The sequence below is a fragment of the Parus major genome, chromosome 28 (genome assembly GCF_001522545.3).
Source record: "Parus major isolate Abel chromosome 28, Parus_major1.1, whole genome shotgun sequence".
Lineage (NCBI taxonomy): Eukaryota > Metazoa > Chordata > Aves > Passeriformes > Paridae > Parus > Parus major.
Window position 1 is genome coordinate 259,231 of NC_031797.1, and position 25,030 is coordinate 284,260.

Below are 25,030 nucleotides of genomic sequence, written 5' to 3' on the forward strand. Positions count from 1 at the left end.
CCATGAATCTTTGGCAGATCTTTCTGACACCCATCCAACTACAAAGGTCATGTTTTAATGCACAGTATGTTTGGCCAAATGGGACAGGCTTCATTTATTTATAGAAAATATCTAGAATTTTGTACCTTTCTATGCAAAGTAGTTATCAAATGCCTTGGTGTAACAACCAGCAGGTCACACAACACTGCCATTTGCTTAATACCTGCAAGGCCATCTTCACCCCTTTGCAACATCAGGACAGTACAGTACATGTACAGTAGCTGAGGGGTTAGTGCATCCTCTGGCAGTTATTCCTCTCATTCATCACCTTCCCTGAGTGGTGAAATGTTGTTTCAGAGCTTCAGGTTCTGTACAATCCAGCCCTGGACAGCTGTGACTTTGGTGTAGACGCCAGGAAAGTATGGCCTGGCACAGCCATAGCCCCAGCTTGTGATTCCTGCTAGAAACCACTTCCCTGAAGGTTCTTTACATGCCAGGGGCCCACCTGCATCACCCTGCAGAGAGAGGAAAAGGATCCAGTATCAAGCCACAGGACGTGCAGCTCCCCCTGCTGTGAAATGTCCATCTCTCTGGGCATGGGCATTTGCTGTTCCCCACTTCCCCAGGAGCCCCATTCCAAGCTGGATGACTGCTCAGTGATGTACCTGCATGAACAATCTGGGGCTGGGGTTCTAGAACATAGAAGAGTGTGTTTGAGGGTACATTAGCAACATGGAACAGGCTCCATGTGGTCTCTTGCTTAGCACTATCTCTCTGTGTATTTCCCTGACCTGTCACAGGTTGGTGGGGCAAGCAGCATGAGGTGTATGCAGGATGAACATGGATAAAAGCAGCAGCCAGTTAATGGATGAACAGACAGCTGAGCTAGGGGAAGCAGGGCATGGCCCTCCTGAGAGAATATAGTCTAGGGACTTGGCAGGAGCTTGCTCTGTTCTAGCCACAGTGTTTTGCTGCTATTGCACTCACTGAACAGCTGTCGACGGTGCCCTGTGGGAAACCAGCACACAGCATCCTGCTGCTGATCTGGACAGGGTAAAACTTTTTGCAAGCCTGGTCTCCAATCATGTTCACTGCCGCTTTTTGCAGATGCTTTGACATGAGACCTGAGGAGATAAGTATTGCTGTTAGCTGGGTAAAGAGCACATGAGAAACAGCAGCATGTGAAGAAATGGGGTCTCTGCAGCTTTACTTGCTTGCCAGAGGGAGGGACCTGCTGTGGGAAAGTGAGTCACACCTGGTTCAGCAGGGCAAACACAGGAAGGTCACTTGGGTGTGTAGTTTGTCAGGCAGCTTGGCTGACAAGATACAAATGGTATTGGGGTGGTTCTTGTACTGCAGGAGCACAGCTGGAGCAGCTGCTATAGGGGTGGAGAGCACAGTGGCTAGCATGTAGAAAGCTTGAGAAGGCTCCAAGAGGGCAAAGATGTGATAAAGAGGAGGAGTAGTGCACATGGTAGCTGGGGAGAAGATGATGGTGTCACCAAGCCTTGCCCAGCTTGGTATTCTCTGCAGCGTATGGCTGGGATGGGAGTGCTTGAGGTGGTGGTATGGGAGCTGTAGATGTGTTCAAGTGTAAGTAGCAGTGAACTTGGCCATCATGGATGTGGTAGGGCCCTCTCAGCCAGTACCTCCTTCCTTTGTGGAGCCCCAGCCTGTGATGAAGCATCTGGCCCCTTCATGGAAGATGTGAGAATTGTCTGGGAGACATATTGGTCTGATGGTGCTGCTGAACTTGACAGGTGTGCTCAGTTCCAGTAGTGCCACATCATAGTCTAGGCTGTAGACGTTGTAAAAAGGGTGTTTGTAGATACGGAATATTTTCTCCATTTTGCCATTGATGCCACTCAGGAAGGGTGTTCCTAGAAAGGCCACCCACATTTTGGGGTCACTGTAACTGCAGAAAGACAGCAAACCTGGCTGTTAGGAGCATAGCCTCACAACAAGGGCCATCCCTCCACTTGTGGGGCTGGCCACACCTTGGGAGGACACGACCCCTGTCTCCAGAACAGTGGGTGTACTCAGGCTGTGTTCCACCCATTCCTCTTCCCACTTACCTGCAGGGGCATTTCTCTGATAGGGAGTGTGTGCTTCCTGTGGGGCATATCATCCCAGCCAGGGTGCTGGACAGCGAGGGAGGGGAAGGGTAAGTTGGCTGATGGGACTAAGGCAAGAACCAGCTGCCTTAACTAGCTCATCTTAGACTTACATGTCAAAGCAGTGAGCTGCAGAGAGCAGCCACCGGTCAGCAATGAGAACAGCCCCACACTTGTGCTCCTTCCGCCGAAGCCACAGACTGACTTGCCAGGGCCATTCTCCTTGGGCTGCACTGCTACCACCCACAATCTTGCTGAAGGCTAGAGCAGTTGTTAGGCCACAGTCTGGAACAGAGGAAGAAGCACTGTGGGTTTAAGTAACCATAAATGAAAGGAATGACTGCCTGCCTTCCATAACCCGTGCTGTGGGAAAACCTTCATGTACACAGGGAAGTAGGATGGGGTGAATTCACTTCACCCAGCTGAGGCAAGGCTTGACAGAAGGGTGTATTTTGCAGACTTGTTAATACAGATCACACCTTCCAAGGATGTGGTATTTGAGGAGCACAAGTGGATGGGCTGTCTGAGCTATCAAATGGCAAGGAATGTGGAGCCCAAAGTGCAGTCCCAGGGATGACAAGACACTTTCTGGGCTGCCATGTTGTGCAGAGCTGTCTTGCCACCTTGAGCTCCCAGACTGACTGGCCAAAAGGCCTGTATGTTGGGAAATGGGTTCTAATGTCTGTAGCAGAGTAGAAGAGGCCCCACTTTCTGTCAGTAAATCTGGATCTGGCTCATCTAGCTTTATCATGTTTTAGGCTCTGGCAGCGCAAGTACAATCTGTGCCACAGTGGGCTGGCCTAGACCCCCAGTGTCTGGGCCCAAGACAACTAGTGTGAATATGGTGGTGTTGGGGGTTAGGTGTCCTTTTAGTTCTGGCCCACCTGTGGAGTTTTTACCCATTAGTTGCGGGAAAAACCTGACTGCAGGTACTTGGTGGGTGCTTGAGAAACACAAAGTGTTCGGCTGGGCCAAGGGGGGCAGGAAAAGGGGAGGGTGGGGACAATTTGGCGGCTTCTTCAGCTTCAAAGAAGGACACTTTGCTGGGAGCTGTTGCTGTGGAGAGAAGGGAATTTCGCCTTCACCCAGACAGAGCTGCTGCTTCTTCTCTTTCTCCCCTCTTTGTTGATGGCCTCGCCCCCCTGTCCTGCCGGGACGTGTGGCAGTGCCAGCCACCACCATGGAGCTGCTGATCCACCTCAGCCACCGGCCCAGGATCTCAGCTCATCCCTGCTGTTCCACCTCAGCCACCGGCCCAGGATCTCAGCTCATCCCTGCTGTTCCAGCTGAGTGTTCCTCAGAGCCCTGCAGGAGCACCGGCACTGCCCGAGGGGGTTTGTGAAGCAAAGCCTCTCCTCCATCCCTTCCCGTCTCACTGAGAAAGCTGTCACAGGGCCCCTGGTTCTGTTTTGTTGTTAATGCTGTAGTTATTGTTGTTTGTGGGCCTCGTTATACACACCAGTAAAGAACTGTTATTCCTATCCCCAGATCTCTGCCTGAGAGCTCCTTGATTTCAAAATTATAATAATTCAGAGGGAGGGGTCTACATTTTCATTCCAAGGCAGGCTCCTGCCTTCGCTAGCAGACACCTGTCTTCCAAAACCAAGACAGGTGGGTACCACTGTGGAGTCCAGGTCATGTAGAGCACAGCTGGCAGCAGCCACAGGCTACAGAGGAGAACTTACCACAGTTGCGCTCATCGAAACCATTGCTGCAGTCCACAACACCATCACATTCAGGATTTTCTTTTCCAATACACACCTTGCTGGAACACTTGAAAGTGAGGCTGGTACAAGGCACCACTGGAAGGCAATAACCCATGGCCTGCTCAGTACCCTCTGTGCTGGAGGCCTCCTGCCAATATGTCAATGCATGAGTTATCAGTTTTACCTGGGGTTTGGGTAGGCTTCGCAGTCTCAGTTGCTCTCAGAGCTGTGGAAGTTTCATTCATGGTTCTGTTCATCTTTGTCTCCAGGGTGGTTCTGCTGGTTGGGCTTGCAGCCATTGTGCTGGGCTGGATAAAAATGGCCATGGCAGAAGTTCTAGGGATGGCTGAACTGGAAGGTGTGCTTGTGCCATCACTGGGCAATTGGGAGATGGTGTCCAGGATCCAGTCTGTGAATTCGGTAATTCTGGAGTACACACCAGGTCTCATAGCCTGGGCACAGCCAAATCCCCAGCTCACGATGCCAGCAAGGTAAAACACTCCCGGGGTCACCTCACAGGCCAAGGGCCCACCTGAATCTCCCTGTGGAAGAAGCAAGGCAATGGCTGCTGAGTCCAATCAGGTCTGCCCCTCAGACACACCAGGACTTAACTACCCCCAACTCTTCTTTCTTCAGTCTTGTGGGTGTGTCTGCTGTCACAGAGTGTGTCTGCAGGGCATGAGCTTGCAGAAGTTGAAGCTAGGGTCAGTGGCTCAACCTGACTTCTGTCAGCACCTTTCCACAGCTGCCACCACCTTTCCACAGCTGCCACCAACTGCCGCTGACTCACTGCCACAGGAGGAGACCTGCTTCAGCCAGGATTTGTCTGGCCAGACAGAGTGGTAGAATGTTGGTTTAAGTAATTCTCAACTTGGTGGAGCTTTATTTACTTTTCTAAATTTCCAAAGTAGTGGGTTAGGGTTTTTGTGCTCAAGTATATGTGAATTACACAGCTGGATTACAGCACAGCAGCTCACTAAATATTTCACAGGGATCTGCTGAAGGCAGAGTTAGCCCAGCTTTCTAGAACAATCTACAGAGTAGAGAAATACCACACTTTTACCTGACATGAGTCTACCATCCCCTCCATGAAGCCAGCACAGATCATTCGGTCAGTGAGGGAGAAGTTGTAGAGGAAGTTGCAGGTGTTCTGTTCTATGATGCCCACAGAGGCTTTCTGCAGGATCTCGGGCTTGGTGTCTGCATGAAAAATATGGAATTAGTGAGTGCAGCAGAAGGAGGGAACTAGTGGCTTTTAGACTCACTGAACATATATTTTAGGAAAACAGGCTCTAATCCCACATGGGAATTGAGTCCTGTATAACCTGTTTTCTCTGCAGCCCTGAGGCTTGTTGCTCACCCCAGGGTGCAGTTTTGTGTCTGTGCTAAGGATTCTGCACATAGTTTGTGTCCCATGCTCCTGAGAATGTGGGCTTCTTGTAAGCTGGGCTTCTTCGGTAGCACACATGTCACTCAGGCCTTCTCCCTATAGTGGGATCTTTGCTTATGTTCATTGCTTGGAACATCTCTGTGACTGAGAGTGGCTGCTGTGCCTGACATACCATCCTGCCAGAGCTGCAGCAGGCCCTGAGGCAAGCACCTGACACTTGCTTAGCATGGTAGAGCTACTAAGGGCAGTCCAGGAGGTTTCTCCTGGTTCCCACCAAGGTGCTCTCTCAATTTTCTTCTTTGCTGGTGACTCCTAGGTAACTGTTGCTTAAGGCAGTGCTCTGTGTGCCTTTATTCTTGCTTATTCTTGTGTTTCTGTCAGTTCCTGACTGTCCCTGTTATTGACCCCTGTCCTATACATTCCCAAGACTGTGGGTCACAGTGGCATGGGCTTTGCTGCTCAGGGTATCACTGCTCCAAGGCAAATCAGCAGGTAATGCATTACTGCTTACCGTTCCCTTCCTGCAGGTCACCCCATCCAGAAATGAGGCATTTCTTGCCAACAGGAAACTTCTGCACAGCAAGTGGGAGGCACACTGGCTGTATGTATTTGTTGAAGACAAGAGGTCTTGCCAGTTCAAGTACAGCCACATCGAAGTCCAGAATCATGGGGTTGAAGAGGGGATGTGGGACCACTCTTTTTACACTGACTTTCACTGCATTCTCATCTGTTCCATTTAGGGATGTTGTTCCCACATAGGCTTCGATCTCTTCTGGCATTGTCCTGCAAATACATAAACCTAAGAATGCATACTCACACACTTATGCCTGGCATGAATTCTGACATTGAAATTGCATACAGCTTTACATGATCAGCATGCAGCAAAGCAGCCCTGCTAATTCAGGCCTAAAGAATGTTTCCAGTGGCACCTGTTGGATATTACCTGAAGAGCAAATAAACATGTAATAATAATTCTCTCTTCACCTCCAGAAATTTGTCATTTCAGGAGTGTTCTGGCACACAGGTGCCAGACCAGGTCCAGTGGTGGTGTTGACCTGTATTCAGTAGGTCTTGCTGGATTTTTTGGTTTTATTTGGATTTTTCTAAAGTTGTGCTTTATTCTTTTTTTTTTTTTTTTAACCCCAGGTGAATTTTAAATATTCAGTTTAATGAAATTTATTTTAAAAAACTGCTTCCTTTTGATTGTTTTCCATTGGTGATTATTTGGTATCTTAAAAAGACAGGCAAAAGGCATTCCCTAAACACTTTGTACCTTTCATTATTGTACAGTCCCAACAAACACTGCCTCTCCATTAGATTTTTTTCCCCAGGCCTAGTCTGGTCTATTTTGTTGTGCTTGTTATGATGCTGCTCCACACCCAGCTCATCCCTGAGCCTTGTTTGCACTTTCACACAGTGTTACTCTTGCCCTCCCTGTGATGTTGCAGCAGTCGGTGTGCTGTGCATTACCAGCAACATCCCTCTTTTCTCCTTTGTTTTTTACTGCATTCCCGTGCTCATTAACTGCCCCCGCCACAAGACCACTGCTCTCAGGACAATATCCACATGTTTCTGACCTCTTGTTTTGAATTGCAACAGCTGATGGAGACTCATCCTCATTCACAGACAGACACTGCTGGTTTTGCTGTGTGCCTCATTTCACACTTGTCTACCTTCTTTTTCACTTGCTCCTTTATTGCCCAGATGTTTAATGCATGCGGTTGTCTTAAAATCCTTCAGAGTTTAAGGTTAAGTTTATAAAGAAACTCTCTTGTGACACCTTCTTCCACTCCTTTTAAATGTGTTGTCCTTGCTCCCTGCTCGGGCTGCTTTAACCTTTCTTTACCTCATTCCAACCTCCCCACAAACTCCTTTTTTCTATGAATTTCTAGTTATTGCAAAAATTAATGTCCAACATGTGTTCTTGATTTCCATTTCTTGACTCCAGTGCCACACTGTGGATTTGGCTACCCAGCTCTGTGCTGCTGGGCAGGTGAGCTGGGAGCAGGGGCAGGGATGGGCTCTTACTCATTGAAGCAGTGAGCTGCTGACAGCAGCCAGCGGTCCCCAATGATGGTGGCTCCACAGAAATGTCTTGAGTCTTCTTTCAGGCTGACTTGCCAAGGGATCTCTCCTCTGGAAGCATCTGTTCCTCCCACAATCTTGCTGGGTGTAGAGAACCCAGGTTGTCCTCCACACTCTGAACAAAAGTCAAAGCATGACTTGTGAGTATTCCTAGCAGTAGACAAGCAAGGAGAGACTGCTCTCTCTAACCAGTAAATCTTAGCAAGGGCAGGCTAGGGCTGAGGTGTGAGACATCTACCCAATCCCTGCCAGCTGACAGTGGCAGTGTCTGATAGTAGCCATGTACAGCTGGACTTTCACAAAAACTGCTGTTCTGCATCTTGCTCTTGGCAAATAATGAATCCTGGGCCTTTCTTGAAGGCAGAGTAATCAGTAGCTCTGTGCCTCTTAGCCTTGCCATTCCAGCTAAAATGTTTATTCTAGATTTAGAAAAATACCCTTCATCTGTGTCTTCTTGCAAAACTGCTGAGAGAGCTCCTTGGAGTGAACAGGTCATCCTGCAGACACCTGCATTCATTTCCTTCAGGGAGAGATGCATGGCTACTGTGAAGGGGCAGCCATCAGTTTTGAACTGCTGGGAGCAGTTAGGTGGCAAGAAAAACTAAGTGATCAACAGGTTAAATACTGTCAGATGCTGCTGTGCCTTAGTGGCCTGTTCTAGGCCTGCCAGAGCAGACCAGTTCCACAGCAAGATTACACAGTCATAAAAGCAATGGCAGACACGGAACTGCATGACTGAGTGACTTTGCCAGGCTGCTCTGGACTGAGCCAGGGCAGCCATATAGTGTCACTTGTGCCTCAGCACTTAGGCTAAGTTGTGTGGCTCACCCTACAAAAGGTCAGCTTAGGTCAGCAGAGGAACAAACCTGACATTTGGACCTGTACCTGCCATTCTGACCACCAGGGTGCACCTGCTGTGGGTGCTCATACCTTGTGGTCTTGCTGCAGTCACTGGCCTGCTGGCAGCTGGGGCTGGTGAGGTGGTGGGAGTTTCTCCAGTGGTGGTGTTGACCTCTTCAGCACTGACCATGTTACTGTTAGTCCTGAAGTGTACTGGAGGAACAGTATGGGCTATGGAGGTAGGGAAGGCAGAAATAGCATCCAAGATCCAGTCTCTGAGTTTGGTAACACGTGTGTAAACCCCAGGGCGCCTGGCTTCGGCACATCCAATACCCCAACTCACAATTCCCGCCAGGAAAAATCTGCCAGATGGTTCTTGGCAAACCAGGGGCCCACCAGAGTCACCCTGCAAGAAAAGCCAGATGGTGAGCTCTCCCTGGGGATGCACTGAACTTGCCCTGGCTAGCCCTAGCATCCCTCTACCAGCTGGGGTCTTTGTCCCTATGTATCCTAACTCACTTCGTATTTGCTTCAACTAGTGATGAGTAGAGCATCTCTGTGCTGGCCCTTAGGTGTTCCTCCATGTGGGCACACTGTCCTGCTATTACACAGAAGCCTTGTGCCCTTTATATGCCAGAAGAATAAAGGACACCATCCATAAAATCTAGGATTTAGCATTTCTAAGCAATTCTACTGCTTTGATTTGTTAAACCTCATAAAGGTTGATCCTAGCAGCCTGTACACAGCCAGATGATGGGTATTCATTGCCTGATACACAGCCCAGGGAGACCACGTTAATGCTTGCATGAGGTTTTCTTGATTTGGTCTATGGTTCCTTGGTCAATTCTTGGTTATTGTGGGGCCTTGTGACTATCACTGATGGACATGTGTCTGTGAAGCTGCTAATGCCTTCTGGGGATGAGATTGCTCTAGATCAGTAATGAATAACCAGATGGGTTACATTCATATTCCAACCTTGAATCTTCAATTCTTGGCCCCTTCTCTGGTGTTTCTACTATATTTGATGCAGAAATATGAAGAGCTACTACCAGAAAAGTGTGGATTTGTTTAGCTGGTTTCTGTTGGTTTGAACAGTCTTGCCAAGACACAGAGACCAACCTGGAAATTACAGTCCTCCTCCCACATCGTTGCTCTCCTCTCTCCATACTATGAAAGGCAGGCCTGTCTGCAGCTGACCAGCTGCAGTTCCAGGATGGATAAAGGCTACCTAAAAAAACTACTCTGTTGTTCACCAAAAACAGTTGTGTATGTTTTAGTTTCCACTGCTGCCCTTTGCCCAGCTGGATTTTGATCTGAAGACCTGTGTGGAATATTGGTATGGCCAGTCCTGATGACAGCTCAGGAAGAAGAGAAAAGTTAATTAGATTTGATCTAATTAATAGTTAATTAGCTGAAAGAGCCCCTTAAAAAACAGTGCCCTGCTCTAAACAGTAGGGAACATATCCTCATTTGTGTCTTCTGCAGTCACTGATCTCTGCTTGGGTACAATGCAGGGCCTCAAACCTCAATGAGAAACAATGACCATGGTGTCAGTTCTGCTTCTTGAAGTGTCACTTGGTGCATACTGGGAAGGAAAAGCCTTATGTGGGCAGGTGTGCTGTCTTCTCTGGGCAAAACTTACCTGGCAGGAGTCAACTTTCCCCTCCAGGTAGCCAGCACACATCATTCTGTCTGTGAGGACATGACTGTAGAGACTGGAACATAGGTTCTGGTCTAGAAGCTCCACTGTTGCTTTCTGCAGGAAGTCAGGTTTCACCACTGAACAAGAAAGACACAATTGAGAGTTCAGTTCAGGGAGCCCTGCACAGGATCAGCAGCTCACCCCAGTCCACCCCAGCTGGCCAGAGCAAGTTCAGAGTTCCCTCCTCTGATGCTTTCTGCTTGGCTTACAGCCCACCATGTCTCCTCTGCTGCCTAACATGCTTTACTTACAGAAATCCTCCTTGAGGTAGCCCCAGCCAGAAATAAGGCACTTCTTGCTGGTGGGGAAGTGATGGCCAGCATCTGGCAGGCACACGGGCTGGATGTACTTAGTGAAAGTCACAGGTCTCTTCAGCTCCAGCACAGCCACATCATAGTCAGCTGTGTCAGCATTGTAAGAGGGGTGTGGGATGATCTGTGAAATGTCCATTTTCACTGCACTGCTGTCAGAGCCTCTGAGGGATGTGGTCCCAGTGTAAGCTGCCCACATGGCTGGGTCCTGAAACCTAGAGGAGACACATGGGGGCCATGTGAGCCTGCAGCCACAACATTGTCCTGCAAACCCAAGCTGCCTCCTGCCCATCCTGCCATCCACTCCAGGAGTGATGGAAACTCCTCCTTCTCCACATGGTGGGGCAGAGTGGTGCAGTGTGAACTTGAGCAGATATGGCAGTTTTTGGAACAGGGATGGAGGGTGGATGGTGGTGTGACTAAAACTTACTCAGTAAAGCAGTGAGCAGCAGACACCAGCCACTTCTCTGTGAGGATTGCAGCCCCACAGAAGTGCTCATTGTTCTCTCGTAGGCTGACTTGCCACGGGAACTCCCCTCTGGACGCCTCTGAGCCTCCAACTATCCTGCTGGTAGTCTGCATGGCAGGGCGACTCCCACAGTCTGAAAGGGAGGAGAAAGCCAGTGCATCAGGATCCTGCCATTGCACCCCAGCAACAGCCTCTTGGGGGCAAGTAGGAAAAGCTGCTCCGGTTTTGTGTGTGCTGCTGGCATATGCTCAAGCAGCGGGATGGTACTTGGGATGTCACAGGGCAGCCTTTAACCTGCAGGCTTGGGAAGAACACTGAAAAGCACTGGGCCATCACAACATCCTCCCGAAAACTCTTCTGGAGCAAGAAACCATAGAGCAACATAGTGCCTCCTTCCAGCAGCTCAGGGGCATGTGGCTCTTGTCCATTGTGCCAGCCCACCAGGAAGGTGGATCTTGCCACAGCCCATCACAGCTGATGGGACCAGGGCAAAATTTCCCTCATCCTGATGGAGCCATTTATTATTGGCTTGAAAATCATGTCATATCCTTGGCTCTCTTCGGTGCTTGAGAGCCAATGGTGTCCCACCTGTCAAGGTCTGCCAACAGTGGGTTGTGGCTGGTCTCTATGTCTAGGAGACCTGCTGTGGGAGATTCAGCACAACCCTTTCCATCAGAGGCATCAGCACAGCCTGTTTGGCTGTCATGTTCAGGGCTTTCTTTTCATACACTGGATGTCAGAGCAAGTGACTGCCTGTGTCTCAAGGGCAGCTCCCTGGGGACAGTAAGGCTTGAGTCACTCATGTCTTCTGCAGTCCACACAGCAACTCTCCTCTGGCTTCCCCAGGGACAACAACCACTGTATCCTTGTACCTCTGCTCCTTGGCTGCCCCCAGGTCTGGGCAGGATAGTGCTGCAAGCAGAGCTGCAGCTTGTTTTGAGCTTGCAGACCCCTGGGCCACCAGGCTATGAACAAAATGGGACCCAAGCACCTTTTGTATCTGTATTCAGGCTGCTGGTGAAGATGATGAGGAGGAGGCTGCACAGTGCAGGGGGTTCTTCCTGCTGCCTGGCTCTTACCTGATTTCAGTCCAGGTCTGTGGGAAGAAACCTTGTTGGGACCTGGGACAGAGAGGAAGGAATCAGGATCAGCAGGGGCAGGGCAGCCCAGCCTCAGGTCCTGGAGCTGTGTTCCTGGGCTGGGGCTGACACAGGCTTTTCTGCATCTTCCTCTCTTTCCTGGCTGTCTCTTTGCCCACCCGTATCGAGGGTGAGGCACAGCCCAGGCCCCTGCTGGGGACCCTTACTCTGCCACAGGGCAGGGGAGGAGCAGCTCCTATTGCCCAGCAGGCTCTGGGGTGACTCCATGCAGAAAGAAATTCCCAAAAGCTGTGGCAGTGAGCTGCCTCTCAGGAGCAGACTGGGGCTGAAGCTATGCAAGACTGTTTGTCTAAAGCTAAGAGGACTCTCAGCACCTTCCAATTGGGCAGCACAAGGCTCCCAGAGATCCAGGGATCCTGCTGATTATGGCAGAGGGTGCCGTGGGAGCTGCAGTGGAGCCCACACCTTCTTGTTTCCCAGGCTCATGTTTTTTTTTAAAACTGGCTGGACCTGGAATCCTATGTCACATGCAACTCCACAGAAGGAAAGGAGAATTTCTTGTCAGGTGGTTTCAGACAGTAATTTAAGTATGAGAAATAGCAACCTGAGCTGTAGTAATTGCTACAGTTCTGATATCTGCCTAAGGGCTGCTGTGCACACGTGGGTACAGACAACCCCAGCCATTAACCTCCTGGAGCTTCATTCCCAGTCCCTCAGAGTGATTCCAGGTGCTGCAAGAAAAGCCAAAGCAGTTGCAATTTATGCGTTAGGTTCTGTCATTGCTGTGGGCCCCTCAAACTACTCTTACAGCGCAGAGCAGCAGGACAGTATTAGTATTGGAGGGGTATTTGGGGCCCCCACAAATATCTGTTAAGCAGCAGCCAAGATGTAGGTTGGTTTCCGCTGCTGTCTGGTGAAGCTGGAGCAGCTGGGAGCCAGGCAGATAATTTTATTGGTTTGCTGGGTGCCTGGCAACACCCCCATTTCTAACACTGCTGCTGGGCATGAAGCCTTGAGTGGATGTGCAGAGCTAAAGCTCAGCAGTTTGTCTGAGACTAATAGTGGCTTAACTGTGTGACCTTGTTTGCCATCAGCCCCAGCACGGGGCACCCTGCTCTGCCTGCCCGGCAGAGGTGGGAGGGCCATACCTGTGAGAGAAGCTGAGGAGATGGTCCCATAGGCAGCCAGGGGGAAAGCCTGCTTGTGCAGGGCAGCTGCCAGCCCATGCCTCAGAGCTTCCTCCTCCAAGGTAGAGCTCAGGGGTTGGGAATCCTGGGGAGTGAAGAGCAGGCGGAAATGGACGATCACACCGGAATTTCCATTCCTACTGGGAGACAGAGAATGAAGGGGCACCTTGGCTTTATGATCAGTACAAGGGACAGGTTCCTGTGCTAGCTGTCTACAGGGAACTCAAAGGAAACACATTTTATTCTTAATATTTTGATTCTTAACGATTGAAGGTTTCTCTGGAGATTCTCTGTGTTGAAGTGGTCATTTGAATTTTTTTTCCCTTTGGCCCAAAGCTGTAGTTGAACAAAATTGTTTTCCTCTGCCTTTCTGTCTGCATTTCCAGGTGAAAGAATCCAGAACACTGTTGCAATCCCACATGAAAATCCAGCCTTGGCCAAAAACCAGTTTCTCTTTGTACTAGCTTTGAAGAACACAGGTGTGAGTTCACCTTCCTGGTGAGGCTTGTTAGAATGCCCTGAAACATGAGCTGCAGGATCTGCAGTTAGCTGCCTACACTCACCTGTAGCCCAGGATAGTGCAACCAGTGCAACTCCAGTTCAGCTGGGAGTCCTGGAGACTGGATAGAAACTGCAAAGCAAAGAGTGATGGTCACACACTTGCTGGACCCCAAGGAGGTGGGAATAGATGATGCCTGAGATTTTGCTGGAATGGAGCTGTTGATGCATGGTCTCTTTTCTCTATAAGCAGAAACACCCGTGTCCAGCTCATATGTAACCTTTCTCCTACTCTGGCTTTTAAGGGCATGAGGTAGTACATCCTTTTTTTATGCCTTATTTTGTTTGCAAGTAGGCCTGAACAATTTCCCACTCCATGAATGTCTCCCAGGGCCCTGACAGGGCCTCTTGAAGTGTGGTTCAGCCCCACAGTGTACTTTGTTGATGTTTAAGAAGTCCTAGTTTTCCTCCTGCCCTTGGCAAAAAGATTCTGCTGGTGCTGCCACTACAGTGTTTCACAAACGTTTTTCCAGAAGGCTCAGATCAACTCACCAGTCTTTCAAGAGCAGGTGTCAGCACCCTATAGTAGTCTGAGTTCTCCATCTGTAAGCTGCTGTTGAATGTGATTCCTTTCAGCTCCACTGTGTGCTCAAAGCTGGCCTCTCCTGTGGAATGGCAGGCTGCCAGAAAGGGAAGGTGTCTGTCAGAAGCAGCTTTCCTCACAGCATTGCAACATGGATATCATCATGCCCTTCAAACCCCTTGTTTTTAGCAGCTTGACTATCCCTGACCATCCCAGCTGCCTTGGGAGTGCCCTGTAACTGGACTGGGATAACCCTGCACATGTGTAGTAATAGCATTTTCCACTGAACTTGTTTGAACTTGAAAATAGTGGATTTTTGCCAAGCCTGAGACAGAAATTCATGAACAGCCAACAACCTAAGATTGGCTCTATCTGTGCAGGAACAGCCTTGGGAAAGTTCTTCTGGGTACTGAAGCTGGCCTAGAAACTGACTGTACAGATGGGATCTGTCATGCTGGGTCCTCACCAGGGTGCTGGCCTGAGGTGGCATCTGGCCATGGGGCAGCAGAAGCACCAGGAGGGAGGTGGAAGAGGGAAGGAAATGGTGGTCATGCTCTGGAGTGGAACAGTAAAACTGGCAGTGCTTAGTGGCTGCAAGTGGTCATGATAGGAAATGGCAGAGGCAGCAAGGTACAGTGACAAGAAATTTCAAAGTCACAGAGAGAGATTACAGGTCAGAATAATAGAATCATGGAATTGTTTAGGTTGGAAAAGACCTCTGAGATGGAGTCAAATCATTCCACCAGCACTGCCAAGGCCACTATTAACCCATGTCCCCTAATGGCACATCTACATGTTTCTTAAATCGCTGCAGGGATGGGGATTCCATCACTCCTCTGGGAAACCTGTGCCAGGGCTGGACAGCCCTTTCAGTGAAGAAACTTTCCCAATATCCAATCTTAAACTCTCCTGGGCCACCTTGAGGCATTTTCCTCTTCACAGTCCATGTTTCCTGGGAGCAAAGCCTGACCACCCACCTGGTTGCCCCCTTCTGTCAGGGAGTTTTTCCAGAAGGTCCCCGTCAGCCTCCTTATCTCCAGGCTGAGCCCGTCCAGCACTCCCAGTTGCTCCTGGTGTTTCAGCCCCTTCCCCGGCTCCATTTCTTTCTCTGGACACGCTCCAGCCCCTCAATGTCTTTCTTGTCATGAGGCACCTAAAACTGACCCCAGGATTCGAGGGGCCTCAGCAGTGCCCAGCACAGGACAGTCACTGCCCTGGTCCTGATGGCCACACTATTGCTTCAGCAGATAAACATCCCACCCAGCTTGGGTTGTCTGTGAACTGACTGAGGTCCCTTCATCTAGACCATTAATAAAGATATTAAACAAGGCTGTCCCCAAAGTGGCCCTGAGGAGCACCACTGGTCACTAGTCTCCAGCTGGATGTGACTCCATTCAACACCACTCTCTGGGCCTGGTCATCCAGCTACCCATTGAAGAGCACACCCATCCAAGCCATAAGCAGACAGTTTCTTCAAGAAAATGTTTATGGGAAATGGTGTCAAAGGCTTTACTGAAGTTGAAACAGATTCAGACCCTTTCCCTCATCCACTAGACAAGTCATCTTGCCACAGAAAGACATCAGATTGATCAAGTAGGAAAGGAATAGAGCATATGTATCATGAGACACTGAAGGTAAAGTGCTCCAAAGTCACATATTGAGAACAAGAGCTGACTATAGCCCTTGTAGTTTTTGTGAATTGTGCAGAAAGATGTCTGCATTTTGTCTTCAGTGGGAGGAGTTTGAGGATTTTTGCTATAAGCAGTGCAGACCACTTGTCTTTTGGAGTTGATAAACTGAAAGAATGTCCCTGGCTGTACACTCACCGAGCAGGATCCCCAGGCAGAGGGCTGTTGCACTGCCCACCACAGCAGCAGCAGCGGTTACCTTCCAGCAGCAGGCCCCCAGTCTCCTTCTCTGGGTGCCTTGCCCTGTCTTTATCTGGTCCATGCTTTCTGAGCAGCTCTACAGACGGGCTCTGTGATTAAAAAGAAGAGAAGGAAAATGACAAGACTGGGATGAAATTTGTCCTGCCAGCTAAGATTACCTCAGGAGCTCCAAAGAGTGCATTGCCCCAAGAAATGAAAGGGTAGATACACACTGTGTCCCCTGAACGTGCCTCAGGCTGCAGTCAGGAGATTCAAGTTGTAGGACCTGGACTCATCAACCATAGTGGCTCCTCCCTGCCTGGTTCCCCTTCTCTGTCTTGTGGGCCTTGGAGGCCACCAGTGACTGGTGATGCCCATTGTGCTTGTGCTCACAGTGGCCATGCCAGTGTGAGCATGAACCAGCCTGATGCCTCCATCTCCGTGTTCTGCTCAGGCTCTGGATGAATGCTGAGCCAGTGTCCCAGCAGCACAGAACCTGCCTGGCAGCACCCTGTACCTGCTCTTCAGCAGGCAATAACCCAGCCCTGCTTAGCAGCAGGGTGCCAGGGTCCTACTGCCCACAGTGCCAGGGTGAACAGGTTCCTCAGCTCTTAGCACAGCCTGAGTAGCTAGGGGCTTTACATTTTGGCTTGCTCCTTTTGCCTTAGACATCACCCCTCATAAAGATCCTAAACCCAGGCAGTGTCACTAGAGGATGACTTGGTGCTGCTCAGGAGTCATGGAGCTACAGTAATAGGTAGAACAGTTGAGCTGTAAAGTTCAACATTTATCTCAGAATAATCTTATAGGTCTGCAAACACAGCTGTACTACAGTCGCATCCTTAAACATGAAACTTTAGTCTGAATAGATAGCTGTGGAAAGAGACCTGCCTGGAACTCTGGCTCATGAATGGACCAGAGCTAATTGGCACTGAATACTTCAGAAATCATTATCTGCTCCTGCTGGACCATTGTGACCTGGCTATGGAAGTCTTGGCATTAGGCTACTTATATCCCCAAGGTGCGTGTTATATGGATTGAAACTCTTTAAGTAATAAAGAGTACTTTATGAGGCATCCTGTAGTTTATGAGGCAGATTCCAGGGTGAGGTTTCATATAGCCCAATGCTATTCCACATTTTTTGAAGGAATTCTGGAGGAATTATAAAATCACAGTGGGTGGCAAAGCCCACTACAGCATTTAGATGAGAGCTCTCAATGCCTAGTAATAAAGAGCAATTAATATGTCCTTTGATTACAGCTTTTCTGCTACCCTAGATTCTCCTTCCCTGTGGCCAACATTGGCACTGGTGCTTCCTGTATTTTACCTCAACTGGTCCTGCATCAGAAGCAAAGCCCCTTCCTGCTGACTTTCCTGCCTCTACCTTTTCCTGGCCTTTACTAGACTGGTTTCAGTATGTCAATGCATTCCATGCACTGAAGAGCCCCAGGTGGGATATGGTGCTCCAAGTGTGAATTAAAAAATGCCAAAAATATAAAGAATATGTCTTTGTTTTTTGTTTGTTTGGTTTTTGTTTTTTCTCTGCAGTCTTGGTAGTACAAGACAGACTATATTTGCACATCATCAACAATTAGGTATTACAAGGAATGAAACAAGCCTGTAATATCCATAGTTATTACTTTGTTCAGACAGGTTAGTGCCTGCAACAAGCCTGATGAGACAAGGAGGGACACTGATTTCCTGTGGTCCTAAAATGTATTAAATTACTGTATTAATATTTCTCCCACATAGGCAGGAAGAAGACACACAATCCTTCTGTTCAAACTGGCAGGCTGAAGTTGTCTCAGGCAATCTGTGTGGTTAGAGTGGAAATCCACAGAAATCCAACCTTCTTGGCCAAGGGTCCAGAGCTCCTCAGCTTCAGAATGAGTTTTTTGAGAACTGTTGGGGAAACTCAGATTTACAGGAGACACCAGAAAAGCCTTGGTTAGGCACAGTCACCTCTCAAACTTACTCTGTCTTGATATCAACAGCATCAAGAGTATAAAACCCACACAGCTCTTCCTTCCTCAGTTCAAAAGTCTGTTCTGCCGAGGCACATCTCACCTGGTCCCTTCCCATCCACTCAGACGGTGCTGTGAGAGGTTGGGCTGCCACAGCAGCAATTCCCCACTGCTGTAAATCAGACTGTGACTTCAGAGAAGCTGCAGAGGAACAGCCTTTTCTAATGTAAATGCATTCAGCAATGAAAGGAAGAGGGGAGGATAGGGACACAGGGAGAAGCAGCTCCCTGTTTCAGAAGAGCTTTTCAGTGTTTTCCAAGAGGCGTCAGCAGCTCTTTAAACCAAAGCTTCTAGATAAGAGATTGTAGAAGGTCACTTCTTTGTGAGGCAACAGACGGAGAAAGGGGAGAGGAAGGGAGAGTCTGTCCAAAATGCCTCTTTTTTTTTAGCAGACATCCAAATATTCTTTTTCAGCTGTAACTGAGCCTGGCACAGATCAGCACTGTGGCCCCTGGGTTCTGCTAACAATATCTCTGACAATTCAGCCCTGGCTAAGGGGAGACAAGTAGGGAACACAAGTCCTTGTGGCCTGAATACATACAGATGAGGAATCTCTCCTTCCCTCTTTCGGTAGGTTTTGGAGTCACTGTCCCTCTTGCAGTGTGCTGAATGTGGGCACTCAGAAATCTAGTTCAGGTGTGCTGACCAGTGCAACAGTGGATTTCAATGGACCTCAAAGGTAGGACAAATGCATCTGAGAAAAAAAACCAAACATTGCAGACAAAATTGGCTCTGGCTTATTTTTTTGACAATACAATCTTAGTTGCATGTAAAAGTCATACTAAAATAAAAGGTACTCAGAACCCTAGAAAGAAGTTTGTATTAGTGATTGCAGAGGCATTTTAACTGGAAAAAATAGACTATTTAGAGAGAGTGAAACTTTATACTTCCCAAAACAATCAAAACTTGTCTTTCCTCTCCCTTTTAGCATAAGGAAAGTTTATTTTCTTTTGGTGTCAGTGGTGTGAGTTAAAAAAGAATTAAAAGGACATGCAAATGGAAAACCCATTTTTCAAGAGTAAAATAGAGATTGCAATTTATTTTTTTTTTGTGAAAGAGAATAAGGATCATCTATAAATGCATAGCAGAGATCTGTGGCAAGAAGCTATACACAGTAAAAAATAGTGTCATAAAATCAGATGAGTGAAAAGTAAATGTTGTTAGTGGGGCAGAAATTAGATATTAACAGCCATGAGTTTCCAATAGGACTATTGAGAAGTAAAAGCACATCTATGTTTTTTTGTCAGCTTATATTTGTGAGTGGTTATAAAGCATGGTGCCCCTTAGAGCAGGGTGTGGGGAGCTGTGACCTAAGAGAGTGCCCATACCAGTGGGGCATCGTTTCACTGTTACATTTTAGCAGAGAAGGCATGTCTGATGTGCAGCACAGGAAGAGCTGTCCTGCAGACTGTCACCATCTCTGGCTGTCCCTGAGGATCTGCCATGGTGCTGGGAAGTGGCCACTACCTCTGCTCTTCTGCTGCTTGTTTTCTCCACAGAAGTCTGGATTTTGCTCTAGGGCAGCCTTGAGTAATTCCATAGGATTTCCTTGGAAGATGGATTTTATTTCTCAGCTGGTTCAAGCAGGGAAGTTGTAAAATATAAAGTGATATGGTAAAAATATTCCTTTACCCAATTAGCCAAACTGTCATTCACACCCACTCTTCTCATCAAGGAGGACAAATAGCACATGTGGGTGTATGATCTCATGTGTGTGTGTGACTGAGTGTGTGTGATCTCATGTGTGTGTGTGTGATCTCCCATTTGTGTGTGTGACCTCACATTTGTGTGTGTGACCTCACATTTGTGTGTGTGACCTCACATTTGTGTGTGTGATCTCACATTTGTGTGTGTGTGTGTGTGTGATCTCACATTTGTGTGTGTGACCTCATATTTGTCTGTGTGATCTCACATTTTTGTGTGTGATCTCGTGTGTGAGAACATGCATTTGCAGCATGTTGGGGGAATATCATCTGCAGGAGCAGCAGAGGGACAAGGCAGGGCCATGAGAGGAGCAGCCTGGTTGTTTGTCCATGCACTGGCCACAGACCCAGCCTCACTGTGGCAGGTGTCTCTACAGCTCAGGGGATCCCATGCCGTACACACTTGCAGGACTGGCCCAGTCTCCAGCACAAATCGTGCTGGTTCCTGTTTTCAGGTAGAAACTGTCTTCTTGTAAAATGCCACAGCTCCTGAGTCTGAAGCACAGATCTCCCAGTACTGTGCTGGTAGCTGCCCAGCAAAAGGGCTGGTTTTCTTCATTCACCTCCACATACCCTGGCCTCCTTTATTCCACTGTTTGGTACTTCCTTCACCTTGTTTTCCCTTTCATGTTTTCACTTCCTGAGGCATCCTGCCTTCCTAGCCTTCTCCAGTCTCCCTTCAGAAGAGGAGTGTTTACACTCCTGTCTTGCACTGCACTGCCCCAGGCTTCCCCCTGCTCTTCTCCAGTTTCTCCCATTCCCAGCCTGGCGGCCCCTACCAGCAGCCCTCGACCATGAGGACACAAGCTGAGATGCCCTGCTGTGAACTATTAGCCAGAGGAAAGAAAGACAGGAAAGAAACAGTAGTATCTGTGTTTTCAAAAGTCAACTTCATTTACAGACAACAAATGCAAGGAAACCCTGATGTCCCCCAACGGACAATGCAAGAAAACCACTCCCCCACCCCCATGCAATCCCCCAGTGGAGAGTCTGGGCTGCTCTCAGGTCTTTGTGCTGCATTTCTGTACTCAAGCATGCATGGTTTCTCCCACACTGGGGTGATAAAGGGCACCCAATATGCTGGAACCATTTGAATAACCAACTGTTAATTGCTTCATTCCATAATAAGGTGGTGTGGCTCTTAGCACAGCAATAGGGTGTCTGTTGAGCCTTCAGACACAGGGGTTGTAAAACTGTCTCATTGTGACCTGTAAATCCAGACTGAGCCTTTGCAAAATGATGGCACAGGTATGACAAACATGCCGCTTGCTCAAGGCATAGCACGAGCTCAGCAGCAGATCTGCCTGCAGCCACAGCAAGTAATGAGCATGTGGCCAAAGGCAAGTGAAGGACTATTGATTTTATCACCAAGATAAGACTTGTGGCACTTCAAAGGGGGAATTCAGCAGAAGCAGAATATTTCTCCAGAAGGAGGTAGCCCAAAATCAGAAAGCAGACTCCAATATGCCTCATTTGGTAGATTCACCATCCAAAATCACAGCCGCCAAAACAACAGACCTTTGGTGACACACCTATGTCACCAAACCATGAGCCTGAGCAGGAGAGAGAAGATGCTCATTTGCTGTAAGTGAAATGAGAAGCATGACCACAGGAGATTAGAGGTGTGCAAACACATCTGTTGGCAGAGCAAGGTGGTGGCAACAGCCAGCCTCAAATATCTCTGTTAAAATGGGCTAGTTTTAGCCCATTTTAACAGAGAAATCAAGACTAGTGATTTTTTCCATACAGTTGGGAATTTAGTTGAAATGAAGCTCAGAACTTGTGACAGCAGCTACTGAGAAGGGTAGAAAACTTTTGTGAGGGAGTGGATTTATAACCAGTGGTACCTATTGGGTGGTGGTGCAGTGTGAGGACGTCAGTCTGGAGAGGCAAAGAGCTGTGTGCCAGTTCCTCCTTATGGGTCACTCTCTCTGAGTGGGGCTCCAGAGAAGGTAGTGCTGGAATTTATTCCAACACTGTTGCTTCCTGGTGAGCCCATATATTTCCCCTTCAATCTTCTGATGAGATGATCTTATGTCATGAAAAAAAAGTCTATGCAGAGACAGCAGCAGCTGGTCGAGCAGATAGAGGACAGAGCTCTCATCATCAAAGTCAAACCTTCCCATGACCAGCAGCACAGGTTTGACTACATGGCCTTTGTTTTGGGTGACATGAGCTTCTTCTACCGTGACACTGGTTCCCTGACCAGCCAACACTGTATTTCTCTAATCCTTTTGCTCTAACCCATCTCCAGCTTCTGTAAGGGATGAATAGAGCATGTTCCCCATCTCTCTGTAGGTTAGCATTTAGAAGTGGTTGTGCTGTGTTTAAAAGGCTAAAGTCTACTTTCAAGCAGAAAGAAACTCTTGTCACTCAAGAGAATGCAGATTGAGCTGAGGACACCTCTTGTTATTGAGTGAAAAGCCCTGACACTGCAAGCTCCCAGACCATGCACAGCCTGCAAGTGAGCAAAATTGAAAGCCCCTGCCACTCAGATCAGTGAGGATTCCAAGTCCCTGCTCACCTGCAGCACTCATCAAGGAGATGCATCTGGTTCAGCTGTAGTCCTGCTCCCAGCGAGCCAAATGACACTGTACTGGCCTTGTTTATTGTCCCCCTTGGTCTACAAATGTCTCTCAATTTACAAGTAAGAAGATCCTCTCCCTGCCTGCCAGCTCAGCAGTCTCAGCTGGGGCATGACAGACAAGCTGAGCTCCCCAGTGCTCATATTATCACGGGTAACAAAGGCTCTAACATCACTTCCACCTTGGAGACACTCAGCCCTGAGCTCTCTCACTGGTAACAAAGTACCGGGCAGATTTGGACCTGCAATTACTTCTTAAACTTGTAGCCACGGATTACACAATAAAAAAAAGGCAGCCTTGCCCCCCCAACTGTGCTGGCTTGAAAACTCAGTACAGATAGTAAATACTGAATACACATAGGGAGTATCCAGTAAGTCCATGTTTGTCTGGTTACTTTCCAAAATAGGAGCTCTATATAATTTGATAGTTTTCAGCTCATGAATGGCCAAGAAAAATTCACATGCTCAACTCATGGCATTTCTTTCACTGACATTCACTCGCCTCCCTTGAACACTGCTTGGCCCAGTGCAGGGGATGTAGGAGAAATCTTGGTCCCAGTGAAGCTGATGGACATACTGGGACCAGAGGTTCTTGGAGGAACAGGGGCTACAGTAGAGGTCTTTGTTTCACAAATAATCACATTTTGTTCTTTCTTACCAGCTTACATACATTAAATTACATTTTTACCTAGCTTCAGTTGCTATTACAGATTGTCAGATAGACATTAAAAAACACCCAAGCTACCCTGAAATCAATTTCCTGCAATGCATGCTCCCTCAAAGGAAGACTTGACACAGAGAAAGCAGCCAGTGATGAAAGGTATCAGTGAAGCAGTGAACTCACAGCACCTGAGTCAAAGAGAGGCCGCAGAGTGAGACTGTCCGTGTGTCGATATGGGGCTAGTGCCACATGCTGAACTCCAGCGCTGAAGCTGTGTGCCCCTGGACAGCTTTGGGCAGCCGTCCTGCCTCAGGAGGGCATCCCCGAGCAGAAGTCGCAGGACTCTGGCACACACGGACTGCTCGAGCCCTGCCCTGGGCGGGGTTGCCTCGTTTGGCACCTCGCTTAAACAGGGGCTCTTTGCAGGGCAACCTCAGGGATGCAACACAAGTTGCTGTGAAGCAGCGGGACTCTCAAGCCCTTCCCTTCAACCATGGGGACAAAGAACTATCCAGCTACAGAAATATTTATTTAAGCTCAAATGATGATACTATTTTAAGCCCAACCCAGAGGTTGTTTAGAAGAGTTTGTCCGATGCCTAGGTCGAAGCTGCTCACTGCCACGTCTGTTTCACTCTTGTATTTCCTACATTGATAATATTGGTTTTTTCAGCATTTACGTCTGCATTACTGTCAAAGTTGCGCTTTTTGTTTTCCATGAAATACCCCAAGCTTTCTTTCTAGAATATTTCCTAATTTGCTATAGCTTTCAAATAATATAGACCATTCTCTGCATTTGGCTTCCAAAGTGTTTAAGAAATTAAGATGTTTCTCTTAACCAGTACTTTCAGAGAAGAGGGTCTAGAGGTCACTTTTGACCAAGGCTCATCCATTAAGTCCCACATGTTGTTGAACACACACTGGTTAACAGGCAAAAGATGAAATACAACTGCAGGACACTACTGGCAGAAGGATCAAACTTACACAGACATTTGATGGGTATCCCCGTTTCTGTAGCCAGTGGGTTCCCTTGGTTCAAAACGATCAAACCCACTCCAGCACCACACACCAGCTTGTGCAAAGTGCTCCCAGTCTCCCCTAAATCATGTTAGAATTACATGGAACCAAAAAGCACTGAAAAGCAATCCAGCATTACATAAGGAAAACTACTTAGCCATCAGCAAGAGCAGAAGTTTTTTCCATTACTTTCAATAAAAGGTGAGCTGAGCTGTTTTCCCCACACTCAATAAATTCAGAAACAGGCCGTTTCCTCAGAGCCAGCAAAGCACGAGGGATTCTCCCAGGCATGGGGGAAAATCCAGCGTGGAGAAGCAGTTTCAAACTGCAGCTTGTCTGAAAACCTGCGGGTGCAGGCAGCAAACCTGTCTGACTCTGATAGAGAAGCAAGGAGGAAGAACAGAAGGAGGTGGTGAAGAAGGAGGAGAAGGTGAAAAAAGAGCAGGGAGAGGAGGAGAAGGAGGAGGGCTGCCCGAGCCCCAGCCAGGCAGAAGGGATCGCGCTAGGCGGTGGGACCGCGGGGCGAGGAGCATCCAAAAGGTGGGGTGCAGTTGTCGGGAAAGGTGCAGATTTTTCTCTTCCCATCCGAGCCAAGAAAGGACAGCACCTTGAAGGAAGTAAAAAGTGCTCCTAGGAAGGAGCAGGGACTCACCCGCTTTGCTTTTCCCGTTGCCGTCAGGTGCCTTCCCCGGCAGCTCAGCCGCCCGGGCCCGCGGGGCGCCGGAGGGGGCGGTGGGAGGCACTGGGGGAGTTCGCGGCGGAGTTTAAAGGCACAGGCTGAGAGACAGGAACAGTTTAGCCTGAAGAGCTGGTTTGTTGCTTTCACTGAACGTTGGAATTAAACACTTTCCACTCCCAGCCCCCCTCCCCCGCTCCCCAGCTGCCGGCTTTGGGAACCGGAGCAGTGAAGCCCCAGCTCCTGCCTCTCCCCAGTCACGAGACATTCCTGCAGCTCGCTGTGCAGCTCCATCCCCTCCAGCAGCAGGACATAAAGGAAAACAGCTGCCTGAGGTGGGGTGTTTCATACCTGTAGCACTGAATTTCCCTCCCCCATCACCAGAACTTGGCAGCCCCCACACTAAAGCCACAGGGATGATCTGTTAACCAGCACTGGCCCATGCACACAGAAACCGTAAAGGGTGCAGGATTCCCAAAAAACCCTACTAATTTCCTCAGTCAGACATCCATAGCCCTTCCAGTTCCTACTGTA

At 48.5% G+C, this 25,030-nt stretch overlaps 1 protein-coding gene across 7 annotated transcripts; it reads right to left on the reverse strand.

Annotated features, from left to right (window-relative positions):
* Positions 1–65: 65 nt before the first annotated feature.
* Positions 66–24,694, reverse strand: TMPRSS9 (transmembrane serine protease 9). Of its 7 annotated transcripts, XM_015651794.3 has the most exons (21): positions 24,473–24,691; positions 18,398–18,550; positions 15,791–15,942; positions 13,934–14,061; positions 13,447–13,514; positions 12,845–13,023; positions 11,676–11,717; positions 10,558–10,729; positions 10,068–10,342; positions 9,757–9,893; positions 8,205–8,520; positions 7,218–7,389; positions 5,701–5,972; positions 4,863–4,999; positions 3,984–4,341; positions 3,779–3,895; positions 2,207–2,378; positions 2,055–2,120; positions 1,629–1,894; positions 967–1,103; positions 66–494 (listed from the first exon to the last, which is right to left on the reverse strand). In XM_015651794.3, the coding sequence occupies exons 3-21, from the start codon at positions 15,912–15,914 to the stop codon at positions 333–335; spliced, it is 3,300 nt and encodes a 1,099-aa protein (XP_015507280.1). In that variant the 5' UTR covers positions 15,915–15,942; positions 18,398–18,550; positions 24,473–24,691; the 3' UTR covers positions 66–332. The 7 variants fall into 7 exon arrangements, with proteins under 7 accessions (XP_015507280.1, XP_015507279.1, XP_015507282.1 ...); XM_015651793.3 differs by lacking the exon at positions 18,398–18,550; XM_015651796.3 differs by lacking the exon at positions 18,398–18,550 and having other exon boundaries at positions 12,845–13,020; positions 24,473–24,690.
* Between the last annotated feature and the right edge of the window lie 336 nt (positions 24,695–25,030).